The following is an 18,546-nucleotide window of genomic DNA, read 5'->3' as shown; positions in this document are numbered from 1 at the left end:
CATTTATTTTGAAGGACATACATTTCCCATGATGCAATGTACATTGTCGCGACAGTAATGAGTAAAAAATATTGTCATTGCATCATTAGTAAGCCTTTATTCAAACATTTCTAAACAGGATCGGTAATGGGTCTGCTTTTTCATTTGTTTTAAGATAAGTCTGCCTTTTTATTTTATATGTGATACAGTTCATTGTAGATTCTTGAAGAGCCTGTCGCTCAAGTTAATTCTTTGGATTTTTTTTTTTTTTTTTTTTTGTCCTGTTTGCACTTTTGTTACAGTTTTTTTTTGGAGTTAATTTCACGTTTTTATCAGTGCAAGTCTGCCGTTTATATTCCCACTGCTGCAGGAGAATGCGTGTAGTTCCTGTCATTGACCACAGAGCGTCGCCACCGCTCAGAAAAGATGAGACAACCTCCCATCGCTTCCCTAAAACACCGAGAAGGATAGAAACGTGCTTTTCCTGTTAAAGATTTATTAGGCTTCGCATTATCTACTACTTCGGTGTGGTAGGATAAAACTTTTTTTTTTTTTTTTTTTTTTTAAATCCTCGTTATTCCACTAGCAAGGTGCTCTATTTGCGTGTGCAGCAAATAATAGGATACAAGAGGAATTGAAGGATGCTGAGGGAGGCTGTTGTTGCCACCGGAGCAGCCCAGAGAAAGGACAACAGATCGCAGCTGGTGTGTTTGGAAACGTAACTTTAAAAAAAAACAAAAACACATTTTTAGAGGACACGGCAACACGCAGGATGTAAGCGGGGAGAGAGAGAGAGAGAGAGCCACGTGTGTACCATCGAGGTAACGGTGTTTTACTGCGTTTGTGAACGTGTTACAAGTCCCACACGAAGACGCTTTGTTAGCCCTCTTGCTACTCTATATTAGCAGCCAGCTGGACAGTCAGCGTGTCGTGACAGCATCCTCTTCACCGAAGGACACGATCAGCTCTCTCGCTTCACCAACATCAGCTGATGTCGCTTGTCTGCGAGTTTAGCAAAGGAATTTAAAAACACGACTGAATGCAGATAGTTTTTTTTTTGTTGTAGGTTTTCCATGAGAACCTAAATGTTTGTGCTGTCCACGTGTGTCTTAAAAAGCCACTTTTGTCGTTTTCAAAAGCAGATGCGGTCCTAGTAGTTCACCTGCGGACGTGGACTTTATCGGACCAAGAAAGGGTGTCAGTGAGTTAAAAACACGTCTTAAACAGGCCACGATAGCAGCACCGCACAGCTCAGAGGCCATAAAACATGGAACCCAGATAAAGTACACAGTATCTCTGCTCTGTTTTTTATTTTTACTTTATTTATTTTTTATACATTTTTAAAATGACCTTAGTTTGATGCACGACTGTTTGTGTTGTTTATACTTTTGTTTTATTTCATTACACAATTTTTGTCACTCAGATCCAAAATTGGAATACATGTTTCCTTCTTTTGTTTTGTTTTGTTTTGTTTTGTTTGTGTGTGAGTATTTGAACAAATGTGTTACTAGTAGGTGGTTCATGACAGAATAAACCGAACTTAACCTCCATATGCTGTCTGCCCCCATTCAGAAAGCGTTCAACAGTCCATCGTAGTTATAGGACCTTTCCAGTGTAGCTGTTTTGCGTCGCAGACGACATGATAAATTGATCATCAGTTCGAAAGATGAACTACTTTAATAGTGGGTTAATAATTTCAATGATTTCCAACGAAGAAAATTCCAAACATTCACAGTTTTTCTGCCTCTTAAATGTGAGGAGTTAATGTTCTATTTGATATACAGAAGTAAACCGGATACATCTTTTCCTATTGCGCTGTTTAAAGCAAGCAATATAAATACATTATGTTGGGTTATAGCAGTTTGTTTTGCTATTTAAAAAAAAATAAAAAAAATAACATATTAATATTCTAATCAAGAAAATAATTTGTAGTTGCCATCCTATTTTATATGCTACTCTGTAAAGATAATTGTTTGGAAAAGGAGCTCAAACACAGTTTTCATATTATAACTTCTCTTCATCTCAACATGCCATCCTTACATCCATCTGTCCATATACCTGCTAAATTTGCTGTCCATAATTACCAGGACAACAAAAACCACAACAACAACAATACATTTTAAATTGATTCGTAGTGTTTTCCGAGAGCACATGCCATTTAGTAATGCTGAAAGAGTCTTTCTCCCATGTGGTAAGTGTCTGAGGCCCAGCACCCAGTCACCTCTCATCCAGTTTTGAAACGAGCTTGAAAAGAATCGAGTGGACATCTTGTTCCAGAGCATTGAGGGTGGGCCTGTCTGTCTTCATGGTCTCACCTCCTAGTACAAACGTCACAGCAGAAGAAGAGACGTCCCCCTCACCCCACCAGACCCTCAGACAGCCAACTATGGTGCTATTATAGTTCAAGCAAAGGCTAATTGTTGGTCACTCACAAAGGGTGCACAGTCCAAGTGTTTTGGATGGTAATTCTGTCTCTTTCTACTGTAAGCGATATTACAGAGCAAGATGTGCCTCCTTGTATTTTTCTCTCACCTTGTTATGTGATTCAAAGTCAGCTTAATGGATGCTGACAAGTTGGTTTAGCTGCTTTAGTTTTAGTGGGTTTTTAGGTGCTTTTCTTGTCTGTTTCGTCTTCAGAGGGGAAGATGGCACTGCTTGTGGTTTGTGCGCTGCTGTCCCTGTCCTGCTGGGTGTCTTTCTACTTTATCTTGTGCAATGTTAACGGGTCCAGGAGCTACGAGTGGAACTGCCGCCTCGTCACTCTGGTACACGGCATCCTGGCTGTCTGCATCACAGCATACATAGGCTACGTGGATGGACCCTGGCCCTTCACTTATCCAGGTAGGACACCTTCCTTCCCTCACTGGATTCAAATGGTCAGTGTTTAACTTGTTTATGTGCATTCAGAACACAAAATACAACAAGGACTGTCACAAGGATGCAAAGTTACAAAGCAGATGTAAAACAACACAAAACTAAAGTCGTACATCAGATCACGATGTTGTCATTGAAACTTTGCATACAGAGCTGCAAACAATTATTTTATATAGGAATTAATTAATTGGACATTTCTATCTTGGCTTATTGATTTAATTCCAAAAGTAACATGTTTTTCTTTTGCTTTGAAAATTACTTAAATGAAAAACATTTTTTTTTTTTGCTATGTTACTCAACACTGCTGATAATGTGCACAGTTTGGTACTTTGAACAATTTTCAAAGTGTGGAAAGACCCCTTCAGTTATTACAGAAAGTTTAGGGTCAGAGGTTTGTTGTTCCATGATTGATATTAACATGATGTGCTCTTTCTAAATTGTTTCATCACAATGATTGCATAATTGTTTTTGCTTATATTGAAATAAAATGTGCAAACCTAAGTCTGTTTCGTTTCATGGATGCCAGGTACTAAGAACACCCCTCTGCAGATAGGTGCTATGATGGTGAGCCTGGGCTACTTCATCTTTGATATGGCCTGGTGTGTGTACTTCCGCACAGAGGGAGCCGTTATGCTGGCCCACCACACCATGAGCATCCTGGGAATCCTGTTGACCCTGTGGTTGGGGGAGTCTGGCATTGAGGGATGCGCAGTTCTCTTTGGCAGCGAAATCACCAACCCCCTCCTGCAGGCACGCTGGTTCCTCAAACAGACAGGACATTACAGGACTCAGCTGGGGGACGTTGTGGACGTCCTGTTTGTGCTGCTGTTCGTGGTGATGCGAATCTTCGTGGGAGGCACAATGCTGTACTGTGAGCTGATCTCTCCGAGACCCAGATTCTTTATCAAGTGTGGAGGAGTGGCTATGTACGCTCTATCCTGGGTCTTTATGGTGGACATTGTTCGATTTGCCATACGGAAGAGTAAAAGCTGGAACAAACAGCAGAGGGACCACCGGGAGACTGTAGCGGCTAATGGTCACGAAGGAAAGAAGGACTGATTGCCGCCTGTGTCTCGAAGGAAATCAACTCACATTATGTTTGTTGTGTTTTTACTTTGGACGTTCAATGGAACGAGCAAGAAAATCAACTTCATGTGTGTTAACCTAAGATTTAAAAAGGATTTTTTTTAATTTTTTTTTTTTATAAATATGCCATAGCATCTGCCTGTATGGTACAAAACCTGTGCATTTTTGAAAGAAAGTCATTTTTTAGGAAATTATTGCACCTAACATGTTAGAGCACTACATAAAAGGTGCAATTAACAAACAACACAGGTGAAGTTTATGTCCCTGAAAACCAAAGCACTTTCTACAAACACTCGAACAGATGCTGCTTTCATTTGCAGTGAACTGTGGCCTAGTCATATGTTGCTCCAATGGCAAGTTCACCAGTAGGAAATAAACAGTTTACATGTGATGCCTGGAATCCCTGTGAAACATTTTTAGCCATATGAAAAAGTAAAGATTGGTTTTCTTGTATTTCTTTTCTTTAATCAACATATGTGAGTGAAACTTTGAGCAGATTTGAAAGGTTTTCTCAGGGAAATGAGGTAATATCACAAAGTCGGAATGTGTTTAATTTCCTTGTTTAATATAGTTTTTAGTAATTCCTCTTAAGCTTTTGTCGAATGACTGAAATCCTATTCCAGAGTTTACCCCTAAAAAAATCTTGAATTTATTTTACGTCCGTCATGTAAATGGACACACGGACAGGAACTTCTAAATTACATAGTTCTACACTGGTGATGCTATTATTTGGCTGTCTATTTGGATATTTATATAAACTATAAATACCATTAAATGTTTGGTGAAATGGTACCAGAATTTGTACTTTATATAAGTTGTTTAAATTGTTTGCAGTGATTTTACTCTACCAACTGTGTGAGCAGTTACTAGATTAATCTGTCAACGATCTGTAGTCTGTACTGATTGCTCCTAATTGATTTTAATTTAATACCGTTTTTCTTGAATGTCTTAGTCTTACAGAGATCTTGTCAGGCATGGTCGAGACCTGACGATTAAATGTATTGCAAGTTGCAGTATCTGTACAGTGTGCCGATCTTTTGTCTGACTAGTTAGTGTTTTTTTTGTTTTGTTTTTTAATGCAGCACCTGCTTTAGAGATGCATGTGCTATACACACTGTTTGCCTTAATCTTGGAGACAAATGTATGCTAATGACAGGACAGCACAGGATAGAGAGAATAATGGCTGAGCGCACGCCATCGATCAATGAAAGTTACCAAACTACTTGCTTTGATGTTTGTGTTCAGAGTTCATATCAGTGGTCTAATAAGTATGAGCTTCTTGTTTGTGGTTTTAGTGCACATGGATTTCTACCATTACGTGCTATTTAATCCCTTTATTTCCCATTTATATTTGATTGAAATTTGATGTGTTGCTCATACGAAAGTCAGTTTACCGGACTGCCACTGTTAAGAATCTCTGTGTGGATCGCCGTTATATCCAAGAAAGTACAAATCTAACTGGTGTGTGCCTTCGTTTTCTGAATGTATTTTCCTAATTTTCGGGGTTTTTTGGGGTTTTTTTTGTCTTGTACCGTAAACCCTACAACACAAGTTGGTCTATTGAAGAACTATTTTCTGTTTAAGGTTCAAGATTCGCCTTTGTAATCCAAATGTAAAATAAAAAAAATCATTTGTTGTTTGTATGTTTTAAACAGCAACAGTCTGACTAAAACCAAACTATTGGCTGTATTTGAATCAGTAAGTACCACAGATATTTTGATAAATTATTGGACTGAGACTGAAGTTACCCAGGCTGTCCACATGATGGTGTCATATCAGTTATAAATGAATGATGAGTGAGGAAACATGATATCTGGCAATGATAAGGAAGTGATGATGAGGAAGTTAAAGGGAAAGAACCTTGTTATCACCATTGTCAACTAAAAATGGTGAAATGTAATTTTAGTTCAATTTTCTGTGAAGTTTGTTTTGGTGTCTTTTTAGCATGAATTCAACCGTTTTTGATATGTTTTATGCTTCAGAGTACAAAGTTTAATATAGTCTATGATAATGTATGTAATATACAGTGAACTGCATTTATTACAGTATGTTCAGTATATTGTCAGCTAACATAAATAATAAAGAAATAGTTAATAACACAATACGCATCACAATAAAGATAGATTCGATTAGATTTGACTTTATTAATCCCACAGTGGGGAAATGTAATCGTCACAGCAGCACAGAAAAAGACAAAATATATGATATGTATACACTCCCAATAGTTCATTTAGTGTGTGAATTAGGTGAACAAATAGATAAGTCGGAGAAGAACATGTGCACAATAAATAGGAACAAAATAAATGAGGTAAATAGGATTTAGACCTATAATTTTTTTTCACTCAATTAGGTTAGATTACAAAAATGCATACAGTAATTACAATGTTCTCCAATGACTACTAATGGGGATAGTGAATATGGATCACGGTCTTAAAAGCTTGAGTTGGCTGACTGCAATGGCTTTCCAACAGAATAGATACAAATACAATAGTGTAAGTGTCAGTACCTTCTATATTTTACACTCTGTCACACACACATAGACGGTGTGGAGTGTGTTTTCTCTGCGTTCATCTATGTAATTCAGGCTCTCTCTGTGGGAAGGTTGAGGAAGTTTCTTTAAAATTGAGGAGTCTTCTCTGACTGTAATCACTAAGGAATAGACTTATACAGCCTGGAAACAACAAAAAGAACAAGCATCTAAAGAAAGTGTTTCCTTATTGGAAAAGTCTCATGAATGGTTTCCCTACTATGGGAAAGTCCAAAGAGACATTACAATACAATGATGTGTGAAGGAGAAAATCAAACAATCATCACATATGAGACACTGGAACAAAAGAGTGTTTGTTCCTTTGCTTGACAAGGTTAAACAACAAATTGCTGCTGATTATTTTTCTGTTCATCCACTAATCAGTTAATTAACTAAAACATAACATCTCTCTCTGTATGCGTCTTCCAGACAGATGTGTTTAATGGTTGAATAATCAATTAGTTGATTGATTAATTTACCAGTAGTCTAATAGTACTAATTCTACAACGTAAAGAAAAAGAAAAAGTCCTGAATTGAAAACCTTACTCAGTAAGTATTGTCAACAAAATGTACTTAAAATATCAAAAGTAAAAGTATTAATTGTGCAGTAAAATGCATCCTATAAGAGTTCATATTATTATTACTGCTGCATTTATGTGTATTTTACTACTGTATTCTTAAACCAGCTTGTATACTGTTGGTCAGTGTAAACCACAGTAGTGCATCATATTCTATAAGAACGTGAGAATCACACACTTCTAGAAATTTAAAGTTTTCACCTCAGAGAATATGTACTGTTTTTAGCTTTGTGACATTTCAGATCAGAGATTCCAAGAGGTTTTTTTTTTTTTTCTCTCTCTTAAAGATTATTTATCTAAAGAAGTTTACTTTTCTCCACCAATAAAGGAACAATTAATCCTTCAATTTATCATAACCATTCAAATTCAAAGTCCCCAAAATTTGGAGATACGCGGTTTCCCCCTGGAAAGGAACAGTATGAATAAGTGTAATGTTAAACTAAAGCTGTCAAGCAAACGCAATGGAGTCGGAAGTGCAAAAAAAACCAACAACCTGCCTCTGAAATGTAGTGGAGTAGTTTTATTAGGTTGATATAATAGTTGCATAATGCAAAAACGAATAACTAAGTTAATATTGGAGTGCTACCTTTCCACAAGTTATTATCTTATTTTTTTTTATTTTTTTTTATTTTTTACAGCTAGGATATGTTCTTAAATAATTCACTAGCAGTGGCGGCAGCGGTTCCATCGGTGTTGATGTTGTTATTGATGTTGTTGTTTCACGGTGTTCCCTGACAATTACGCTGAAACACACTTCCCATCTCCCGGCGGAAGTGATGAGTTTAGGAAGCGCTTATTGGGACTCCCGACAGCTTAGCTGGCTAGGGCGTTGCTAGCGGCAGAAAGTGGGATTTTTTTTAATTTTTTTTTTTTTTGTGCTACCTTTTCCACCAGTTGTATTCTTCTTCCAAATAAAAAAAAAAAACAACACGAAAAAAAACTAAACAAAAAAAACAACACACGTTCGCCAAAGGTTTGGAGCTCCTCGGCGTGTTTTTTTTTTTTTTTTTTTTCCTCCCTCCGTCGTTGTTTACAGCGGAGTGACGGTTTTACTTTTACTTTTTTTTTTTTTTAATTTTTTAATTAATTTATTTATTTATTTTATCCCGTTAGCTGGCCGCGCGGCTGGCCTGCTTTTCCATCCGCGGAAACTGGTGCCGAGAAACGAGCGAATCCTGGAAACATGGAGTCGAGGAGCGCCGCGCTGTGATAAACCCCCCCTCACCCACCACCACCACCCACCACCACCCCTCACCCCCCGAGTCCGCTGGAAAAGGGAGGCTTTCTGGGAAAGGACACACAACCCCGGAGACAACGTCGCGAAAGCCAGGCGACATTCACGAGGGTGCTCGCGTGTCTGTTTCTCGGTCGTGGGCCGGCTCGTTGTTGTGAACAGGGAGTTTGCTTAGTTTGCAGTCGAAACAAGAAGCACACGAAGCAAAGTTTTTTTTTTTCTTTTTTTTCTTTTTGTGTGTGTGCGCTGAAAGAGCTCATCTGTTTTGTTTAGTTGGTAAGCTGGCTCGATTCAACGCCGTGAGAAACGTTTTTTTTTTTTTTTTTTTTTTCTAAAATAACCAACAGGGTTTTTTTTTGTTTGTGTTGTTTTTGTTTTCCTTCCGTAAATTTTTTTTTTTTTTTTTTTTTTGAATCCAACGTCTCACGTTCGGTGTAACGTTAGCTGCAAGTTGTTCCGCTAATTCGTCACACGGGTCGGTTTAAACTCGGTACCGAGCGGTTCCTCATGGTCACGGGAGACTCGTCCCCGCAGCCGCAGACGACAGGCGTTTCTGGGAACGGGGGACACCGAACGGGACTGCAGGAATTTCCAGCATCTTCCGAGATCGTTTAGATCACCCGAGGCCGGTCGGCCGAACAGGGGTGGTGGCGGACGGACTCCCATCGCAGGGCCGAGAAGAGGTGTCTCTTACGTCGGATTGTTTACACGTTTCGTTGTCGACGGACATCCCGGAGGTGAATGCGAAGGACTCGGCGGCGAGGAGTTCATACATGCGAGACAACTTGTGCCAGCTGGAGCGGTGTATTTATTTTTGTTGCCAAAATATTGTTTAACGCCGGGGTAGGATATCATCTGACTGCGCAGCTAATACGACCGAGGCCCCGATTCATTTTTTTTTTTTTTTTTTTTTAAGGTCTGCACTGTAGATTTCTCGCTGCTATTTCATTTTTTTTTTTTCAAGGAGCTCTGATTGACAGATAGTACACGTAGTATTATTTTTTTTGTTTTTTTTTGGACGTGCCTTGCAAAACAACCCAACAGTGTCCCAGCTTTTAATTGATTCCCAGCACCGTTCTCAAAATCTTTGTCTACTCCAGACGAATGCCAGAGAAGGACGCTCCAGGAAATCGCCTCACCACACTCTGGAAAATGTTAATAGGATATAATTTGCTGCAAATCTAGAACCGGAAGCCCAATGAGTGACACACAGTCCAGCTTCACTGACAGGTACAGCACACAAATGCCTTCACTGTCTGCACGCCACATGCATAAATTGAGCCCTCGAGGAAGAACATTTTGTTAAACTTTCTTGATTTGGTTATGATGATGTGTAATAATCTGAAACGCGACTTGCACTCCGACATTGTGTTTTACGTGGTTCAAGTGAAACGTGTGTTTGTGCTGATGCGCTCGGTAATGACTGTGTTAGACAAGTACTGAGGAAGAACATCAGATCCTGACTGAAGCTCTGCTGATCCCAGCATGGGTAATGGAGTTTTCTGCAGACCATGAAGTCCTACTTGTCCAAGGAGTGAGAAGGCCCTGCCACTGTTTGTGTGCAAGGGAACAGTCATCCATGATCCCTGTACACCTTTCAACATCGCTATTACCCCTAAGCCTTTAAAGCTAACCTTCTCCTACACCCATTAAAACAATCTCTGGATTCAGACAAAACCCCAGCTCCGTGAAGTAAGCACCTTATCCAAGGCAGCTGTCAACTTAAACTAAGGTTGGACCAGAGGGTTAAATAGGGTGCCATGCGTGAGGAATACACTAAATAGTAGAGACAGATCAGTCGACCATCTCGGTTCATTGAGACGTGGTGTGCATCACTACTCTTTGCCTTGCATCCCTACAGTAATGAATTCCTCTGTGATTTTGGTACCTGGTGAATAAAGAGGTTTCTCTTCTCAATCGGATGTACTCTGGCAGTGAAACAGAAGTGAAGCTGTTGCATTACATCAAGCCTTCCCACCTGAATCCCACATACCTGCAAGGAGCTCAGGCCAGTACACTGGAATGTGGCTAGCAGACTCAGAATAGAGGGGAGCTTATTGCACAGGTTGGGATATGAAATATCCTCATGGCTAAAGCTGGAGGCTAAAGCCCAACCCCATTTTTACATGACCCCCCTCCCCCACTGCAATGATGGCAACAGTGGCTGGCACCAACTGCTATTGTGTGTGTGTGTGTGTGTGTTTTTTTTTTTTTCCCAAATAGTATTACCATGACACTGTGCATGGCACTATTGCGAGCAAACCAGTGTCCATGTCCAGATGGATCCAGTTGCTTTTATCAGTACAATTAACAAATCAGTATTTTTTTTAGTCACTTAAGCAAACATGTAATGAAATTGTAACTGCAGTTGATAAGAAAATAACTCTCAGACACTCCTGATTCCGTGCAGCATTTTGATACCGTTGCTATTACAGTGTGGTGTGTGTTAAAATATCATGCCGTATTTGGTCATCTCAGATTTGCTGCAGAACTTGAAGGCTTCAGACACTGCTTCATCATTTTCTTGTCTGTTCATAGTCCTTTCAGTCAAAGTATGTGGGTTGATTTCTTTTGGTTTCACAAAATGTGTTCCTAAAAAGTCATGCTCGTTACTCCAGCAGTAGAGAATGAGGCAGGTTGTTGTGTTCATGCTAAACAAGAAAATGCAAAAACCGTCTTAAGAGCCTCAGACCATATCTGACCAACCAGCTGTGTACCTCTGATGCACAAAATTAGAGTTGGCCTATAAACAGAGCTATTGTTTCAGATGCAGTTGCTTTTGCGGGTGTCGAGTTGACGATAATGGCTTTATTGATTATTCCTATCGCCGTCTTCCCCCCCCCCTCTCTCCTCAGGTCCGCCTGTGTTTCCCTGTCCTCACTCTCCCTCCCTCGGTGTGTGCTGTTGTGCATTTTGTTTTTTTGCTCCGTTGGCTTTGGTGAGCGTGTGCATCCAGCATGTATTGGGGTTGGGCCGCCAGCCGGTGGGTCAGTTTAGTGTGCCGTTAGCTCTTTGTCATAGAGTTCTGCTGATCTCCACGTTTTTTTTTCCCACCACCCCCTCTGAGGCCCTCCCGGGAAGTGGTGCTGGTGACATCACTAATAGTAAACAATAGCTCTCGGTGGGAGCAAACTGGCTGTCCGCTCTATATTCCTCCCCAGGTCTGTCGGTGTAGGCCAGGTATGTTCAGGGAGGATGTCTTTACTGGTACCCTACTGTGAATGACAAGTGGTCACTTATGCCAGTAGCAGGATTGCACCAAACAAGTTTGTTATGATTCAATTCACTATTATTGATTGTTATGCAAGAGATTTAACCATCCTTGATTTAATGACCATACTGTCAATAATAAAGCCAGAAAGCCAATCACAACGTAACAGCGCCCCCGGGTGATGTCTTCGGATTGTTTATTTTTGTCAGGCCATCGCTTGAAGAAATCTAAGAACATAAACATTTATAATAAAATGAACCAGAGAAAAGCAAAAGATGTGAGATTCAATGACCAGAAAAATGTTTGAATTGGGTCAATGATTTAAAGGGTTAATAGTATATCAAACTTTTTCATTAACGAATAGGAATGTCTTGATCAGTAATGTAATTATGTCAACGCCCGTTGGTAATAACATTGCACTGGGGTTGATATTGTTTACTGCAGCGGAGTTTGTTTCCTCATGATAAATGTTTTCATGAGGAGTTCTGACAGCTCGGTCTGCTTGTATGCGTCCTCTGTATTTGGCATCCGTCCCTGTTAATGCAGTATGCTTCTACTCCATCGAGTCAGCGCTGACACTGAAGCAGCTGTGTCAGCTGCTCTGAACTGTGCATTAAAATGAGTATCCTCAAGTCACGTAAAACTCTGAACAGAGGTGCAGAGGCTTCAGCTCGGCATGCTGAGTAGTGTAGAAGTACATGAACATGCTCATGTCAAAATTAACTTTTAGCATCCCGAAGGGTAAAATTACAAGATAACCTGTCACATCTGGGAAGTACTTCCCAATAGGCCGCTGTGCAATTTGATGTCTCATCGCGAATGCTGAGTAATCGATAACTTAGTCAAAGTGTAACTTTCATGATATTGTTATATAATGATATGTACAGATTAATCAATGGTAAAAAAAAATAATTTGGCTATTAGTCGCAGCCTAAGCACAACAGTCCTGCAGTAAATCCTTTATTTATAGAGTATGATATCAAGACTTGGTTCAGAGTATTGAGAGCGTAAAAGATAACTGTCACTGGAGACAAACATGAAGAAAAAAAAATCCAAAGATTGACATCGAAAAACACATCATGATGCAAAATATATCAAAATAAGATCATGATATTGTACGATTATCATTTTTTAATGACTCTGTTTTTACAATGCAAGTCTTGCAATGCTAATGATTCCTTTTTCAGCTTCAGATTTTGTTTTTCAATGCCAAATCTTATTTTCAACGCCCAACTTTTCGAGCACCATATTACAGAGTTTGTTCGACATCTTATCTTTTTTTTTTTTTTTTTAAACCAAACCACTTCCGTACCATTGCAGCTGTTCCCCTTTTTGGAACTAACTTTCAGCCATATTTTGTAACTGCCGTGTGTAATTTATGCACTTTTAATGTACGTCATACTGAGCGTAACAGTATAACAAATAACTTCCACAAGTCAGTTAACTATCGTTAACATTTTGCGTCACTTTTGATGGGTATTTAAAAAAATATATATATTTCAAGAAAGATAATATAACATTAGCAAGTACAGTGCTGTTTTCAGCATCTGCGTCTCTACAACCACCCACAGACACATTCAGGCAAGTCACCAGTTAAATGGGAAACTAGTTGATCCATAACACCAGTACTCTGACTGCTTTCCATAATCACTCCTGCAACAGCTGTCCTACATGTCAACACATGTGAGATCTGCCACATCTATATCAACATTTATAGCTTTCTAGTAATGTGTTTTAATGGCCAGTACTAAGTCTGTGTTGCATCACCCTGCTGTATTATCTTTCCCCATTGTGCCACCCTCAAGTTATTCTACTGTTGCAGTAACAGTTGTCAGTGTCGCATTTTGTTATTGATGATATGGTCACATTTTGGTGGCTTTACTTTCTCTCTGTAGCAAAACCACTGCAGTGTTGTTGAGTTTTCCTTACGGGTGTGGAAAAGTTGGGCTTCAGAGAGAATATTTTTTTTTTTATTATTTTTTATTAGTTGGATTCATTACATTGAAGCCTATTAACTACTGAAGGTCTGCACCAGATGACTGTCCAGACTGTCAGTTTTGTTTATTTATAGAATGTAAATGAGGACCTTAGTGAAGACTGCTCACACCTGGATGTCACTTTGCCAGGCACACACCAACTCTCACCGTACTCCGTTCGTTCTTACCACTCGTTTTCAGACACTCTTTCAATCACTCTTTCAATCTTTCCGTCATCTTATTGGACTCCCTGGTTAAGGATATTTGCCGTTGCATTAAAACTGCCTTCACCAATAAGCCAAGTAGAAATAAAGACTCGGACGAGCCGAAATGGTCGGCCTATGGTTTAGACTGGGTCTTTTTTTTTTTCTATGTGCTTTTGAGGGTCAATGTAATTCTTATTTAGTTATTTTAGTCAAGTCAACCCTGGATAAAAAGAGATAGAAAAGGGGATGGAGATAGCAGAGAGGAAAGAAACAAGCGACGCCCGAGTGGTAGTGATGTTGGAGAGTGGGCGGAGCCTGGGCAGTAGCTGGGGAAGTCGGGGTCTAGCACCCAGTCCAGTGATGTTGATGCTTGTGGACACCCGCTACAATGCTGCCCTGTTAGCCAAAAGAGCTTCAGGGCCCAAACATTACTTTCACTCCACAAAAGACAGGATCACAACAATAGAGGAAAAGGGGGCTAGGAAAGAGAGCTGACTTGCCCAAGTGTCATGTCCTCACATGTCCATGTAAGGGTTTTGTGGCCTTAAACTAGGCTACTGCCTTCAAGCTAAATGCGGCACTTAAGAGACCATGATATTCTTCAGACTCTACAGGGGCTTTGTTGATTCTGTAAATACACTTAAAATGCACATTTGTTCTTTTTGTAGGTGGACATGCATGCCGGCTCAATCTTTATCTGAAATAGATGTTTGACATCAAAAAGCAGCATCTCTGCTGTAGTTGATTGGATGTCTGCGCCATGTTGAGACTCCCATTCCCTGGGACCTGATGCTCTGATTGAATGTTGTCTCTTAAGAGGCTCTATTGTAGAGAGAGATCAGCAACCATCTTAAACTGCCTGTTTTTGCTGATTCAAGGGTGACGAGGCAGGCGAACACACCCCTCTTTCTCTACAACAATCGCTGTCAAAGCACAGGTTCTGTCATCTACCTGCTGTCACGTTGAGTGACAGAGAAAAAACAGAAAAGCCAGGACAGGAAAAGAAAGGCAAGGCGAGGAATGTGCAGGGATGTACTGTACAATATTACCCCTGATTATATTCCTGTTGGCCAATTGCATGGTCTGTTGATAGGCTGCTTCCCTTAGTCACAAATTATTTTGTTTTGGCATCATATTGCATTTATTAAGCTGGATTTTTTTTTTTTTTTTTTTTGTGAGTGCACTTTAATAGCTGGAACATTTTACAGCTTTGGGGAGAATGAGGTGTCGGTTATGTGCTTTTACTTGTGGTTGCATCAGCGTCTGTGTCATCATACTGTCGGGTCTGTTTCTACCTTTCTTTTTTACATTCTTGAGATTATTTCAAGGTACCGAACCAATGTGTTTGTGTGTCTCTGGCAGTGTTGTACTAAAGTTAGCAGGTAACTTAATCAACCAGATAATTTTGAATAACCCTTAAATCCAAAATGAACAGGGAAAATAACACATTGTCAAGATTTCAGGGATCTCCTCAGTTCAGAGAAGTTGCTCATTGATTAGCAAAGTTCTCAGTTTTTTTTGTGGCAGGGCTCATGACTGGCAGCAGTGGGGACGGTGCAGCATTTAGAACCACCTTCTTTCCTTTCCCAGTGCTCGAGGACAGCAGACAGCATAGCGTGAAGAAATGTCTATCCCCGGGCCCTCATGTCAGGAATCCTGATGAGGTTTATTGGGGCAGAAAGGGCACAGTTTTCCCCCTGAGGCTGTAGCTTGAGCTCCAAAGCTATTGGTCTTGTCTATCTAAAAAACAGCACACCTCTCTCTCTCTCTCTCTCTCTCTCTCTCTCTCTCTCTCTCTCTCTCTAGCTCTGTCTCTGTCTCATACACTTACTTTATCCTGTCTTTGAATCTATATTTCAGTGCCACCATTGTCACACCACTGAGGTCACGTTGAGAGTGACGTCACTGTGTTGGATGTTAGGCGAGAGTGTAATACAGAAGGTGGTTTAAAAAAAGGGGATATTAGTGCGTGGTTGCAGGCAACTTCTTTCTCAGTGGCAGGGAGTGGAGAGCAGTGACGCCATGCAGCCTGTGTGTGTGTGTGTGTGTGTGTGTGTGTGTGTGTGTGTGTGTGTGTGTGTGTGTGTGTGTGTGTGTGTGTGTGTGTGTGTGCGCGCGTGTGTGTGTGTGTGGCTGACTGACTCAGGTATATAGATTAGATAACAGGCATTGCGTGTTTGTGTTCTCTCCCGTTGGCTGGCTGCAGGCATGAATCAGACTGTTCAAGAGACTGTATCATTACACCAGTGAGATAGAATCAGACACATTTTCAGAGAGGTGGCATGAATGGCTGGCTGGTTGAAAAAGCAGATATTGCCAACTCCATAAGGTACTTGGCAAGCCAGTGGCATGACTCGGCACAAAACCCAGCTGAGGAGTTTGTGCCGTCAGCACAGAGTCCCACTCCAGTTTTAAATCTTCCAGAGTAATCTAACATCTGAGGATGTGTTGCTGTGTGCGATGTTGTACTTCACCTCCTGGAATGGACACACCTCAGTCTGATCTGTGCAGCCTGCAGGCAACTCCCAAAATTGTCCAATCCTCTCCCAGTTTCAGACGGGCCCCACCTCTCCCTGCCCTAACAACACCTGTGCTGTGAACTGTATTGCACTGCTTCTTGAAGCGGACTCCGCATTACTGCAACTTCCCTTCTTACAAGTTACAACAGCAGCACTGTATGCCGGGGAAAGGTCAGGGTTAAGCTTTGTTTATGAAGCTTACCTTGCTTAACTTGAGTAGCCAAAGAAGCCTCCTGCCAACTCTTTACCTCACGATACGTGTGACATTGTTGTTATTTGTTGGCTCATTTTCAAATATTTGACTAGTTGCTTATAATTCAACTCCGATTTAAACTTGACCAATCTGTCCTAAATCTCATGAGATCGATTTAAAGAGGAACTGAGAGGAACCTGAAGTGCTTCCTCTGTGTCCTAAATAAGTTGGTCTAAGTTCCTTGTACACTGTTTTCCTTCCTCTTCAGTTTGGGAGACCCTTTCACAGAAATGGCTGTGTCAGAGTCCTGCTCCCTCAGGGCTGCTCGTCCCTCCCTCCTCCTCCTCCTCCTCCTCCTCCTCTTCTTTTTTCTCGCTCCATGGTCTGGTCTGATCCCGGCCTCTCTCCCTGCCACTGTTGCTGCAGTTGGCCCAGCTCTGCCACAGTTTTCCATCAAAACACCAAACCTCAATGGAGCATTCAAGCCCAGGCCCGCTCCACTGCTGCCCCTCCCTCCCATCCCACCCTGTTCTGACTCGGCCTTCTTTCTGCCTTTCTCACTGCCTGCACATTTAACAGCCTCATCCAGGAAGAGGTCCGAGCGCAAACTTTTTATAGTTGAATCAAAAGAAATGAATGAGCCGAGGAACTGAGAGAAAATGGTCTCATTTCAGCCTGTTGCTAATTTCTTCTCGATCTTCGCATCATATGTATTCAAAAAGTTGAATACACCAACACACACGTGTACAACAGTTGCCATCGTTCTCACTCCGGCAAAAAGATTTACAAGCTCCCAAGTTTTTTTTGTGGGTTTTTTTGTATTATCAAGAATACAAATTTATATTGCTGCAACAGAGCAAAGCTTCAATAATGTGTTTATTTATGTACAGAGAGCTACGAATGCTTGAACACGTATAGTGTGTTTGCAGCAGGTATATTGTACTATCACCAATGTTTGCGTTGTACTGTTCTTATTCGTGTATTTTCTTGTATTGCAACCAACGGTTACTTTCACTGTCCAATAATGTGTTCGTTTTTCTCCTGATTACTTGTTTACACGGTCTGTTTCTAAGTCAGTCCAAACTCCCCAAAACATCAAATATATAATCATATAAATATAAGAAAATTAGCTTACACAGTTGTAGTATTTTCCCAGTTTTTGTGTGAGTTGTAGTACCGCAACCAACTTAATTCATTATTGATTGGTTTTTGTTTGGTCTTTAAAATGTCAGAAAATAGTGAAATATGTGGATCGGTGTTTCCAAAAAGAAAAGCGCAGCCCAAATGTCTTGTTTTGTCCTGCCTAAAAGTCCACAACCAAAACATACGGAGTGTATCGTCACGGAGGGCTAAAGCAATGAAACGAGCTTCACACTCGTGACACCGGATTGTTAGCATTTCTTTCACTCGGGGGGGAAAAAAAAACCAACAACTCAAAATGATGCTTGATTAGCAAAATAGTTGGTTATCAGCTAATCAATTAGCTTGTGATGAATAATTGCAGGTCCGGTGTGTAGTCTATGGTCGTTACAGCAGAGTGCATGGCAGAGTATTTCAAGTATCATTGGGGCAGAGAACAATAATCTACTGTTGTCTAGCGGACACAGAATTCACTGCCGATATGGAACCATTGTGATCGTGTACTAGACATCTACTGTGAAGTTGTCCGAGCCGCGACTGTGTGTCAGCGACACTTTACAGTGGAAACTCGGGAGAATCATTGCCCTCCAAAATGAGACCATTTACTATGAGCAGTCATCCTTGCAGTCACTGGAGTCGGCATCCATCAGGAAGCAGGGCTGCTGCAGCAAACATTTCCCCGTCAGGGATTCGCTTCGTCACAGCTACACCGTTTCCTTTCTCACCTCAACTGCAACTGTGCACGTACAGTATTCTCTTATCCACACCGTCCGATGGCTTTGGACAAACCTCCGCTACAAGCCTGAGCCGAGGTAAAACACTCCCACTGCAGCCTATTAAACTATTTAGCTGCCCACATGACCATGACAGCCACTCTCCCCGGACAGTAACCCTTGGGTTGCTGTTAAAGATTGTGTGCTGTTGTTAGCGTGAAATGCTCAACTAGCCGCGAGTTGTACGTGTAGGAATAGAAATTGACGAGCCAGAATAACCCTGCAGGTCCTCCGCTTGCTCCTGTTATGT

General features: G+C 40.8%; 2 protein-coding genes across 8 annotated transcripts in view; both read left to right on the top strand.

Annotated features, from left to right (window-relative positions):
* Positions 1-550: 550 nt before the first annotated feature.
* Positions 551-6,178, top strand: tlcd5a (TLC domain containing 5a). Of its 6 annotated transcripts, XM_069690038.1 has the most exons (4): positions 551-800; positions 1,122-1,180; positions 2,617-2,820; positions 3,380-6,177. In XM_069690038.1, the coding sequence occupies exons 3-4, from the start codon at positions 2,625-2,627 to the stop codon at positions 3,910-3,912; spliced, it is 729 nt and encodes a 242-aa protein (XP_069546139.1). In that variant the 5' UTR covers positions 551-800; positions 1,122-1,180; positions 2,617-2,624; the 3' UTR covers positions 3,913-6,177. The 6 variants fall into 6 exon arrangements, with proteins under 6 accessions (XP_069546139.1, XP_069546148.1, XP_069546129.1 ...); XM_069690047.1 differs by lacking the exon at positions 1,122-1,180; XM_069690028.1 differs by having other exon boundaries at positions 551-683; positions 1,122-2,820; positions 3,380-6,176.
* Positions 6,179-8,710: 2,532 nt separating this feature from the next.
* arhgef12a (Rho guanine nucleotide exchange factor (GEF) 12a) overlaps positions 8,711-18,546 on the top strand; it is a 34,629-nt gene continuing 24,793 nt past the window's right edge. Inside the window, exon 1 of one of the 2 annotated variants that reach the window (XM_069690206.1) lies at positions 8,711-9,508. In XM_069690206.1, the coding sequence (XP_069546307.1) occupies positions 9,477-9,508 (32 nt within the window). In that variant the 5' untranslated portion in view covers positions 8,711-9,476. Of the gene's footprint in view, positions 9,509-11,059; positions 11,173-18,546 lie in introns of those variants that run through there. The other variant, XM_069690217.1, reaches the window with a different exon arrangement.

Source organism: Brachyistius frenatus, unplaced genomic scaffold, assembly GCF_029030835.1.
Source record: "Brachyistius frenatus isolate BFR_SWC_R1_liver_20210118 unplaced genomic scaffold, ASM2903083v1 Contig_1, whole genome shotgun sequence".
Taxonomy (NCBI): domain Eukaryota; kingdom Metazoa; phylum Chordata; class Actinopteri; family Embiotocidae; genus Brachyistius; species Brachyistius frenatus.
The sequence above is the reverse complement of the archived record's forward strand: the minus strand, read 5'-3'. Positions and strand labels throughout refer to the sequence as shown.

Coding starts and splice junctions, on each gene's coding strand:
- tlcd5a (XM_069690047.1), top strand. CDS start 2,625: ATGGCACTGCTTGTGGTTTGTGCGCTGCTGTCCCTGTCCTGCTGGGTG. Junction 2,821..3,379: donor CTGGCCCTTCACTTATCCAG/GTAGGACACCTT, acceptor CATGGATGCCAG/GTACTAAGAACACCCCTCTG.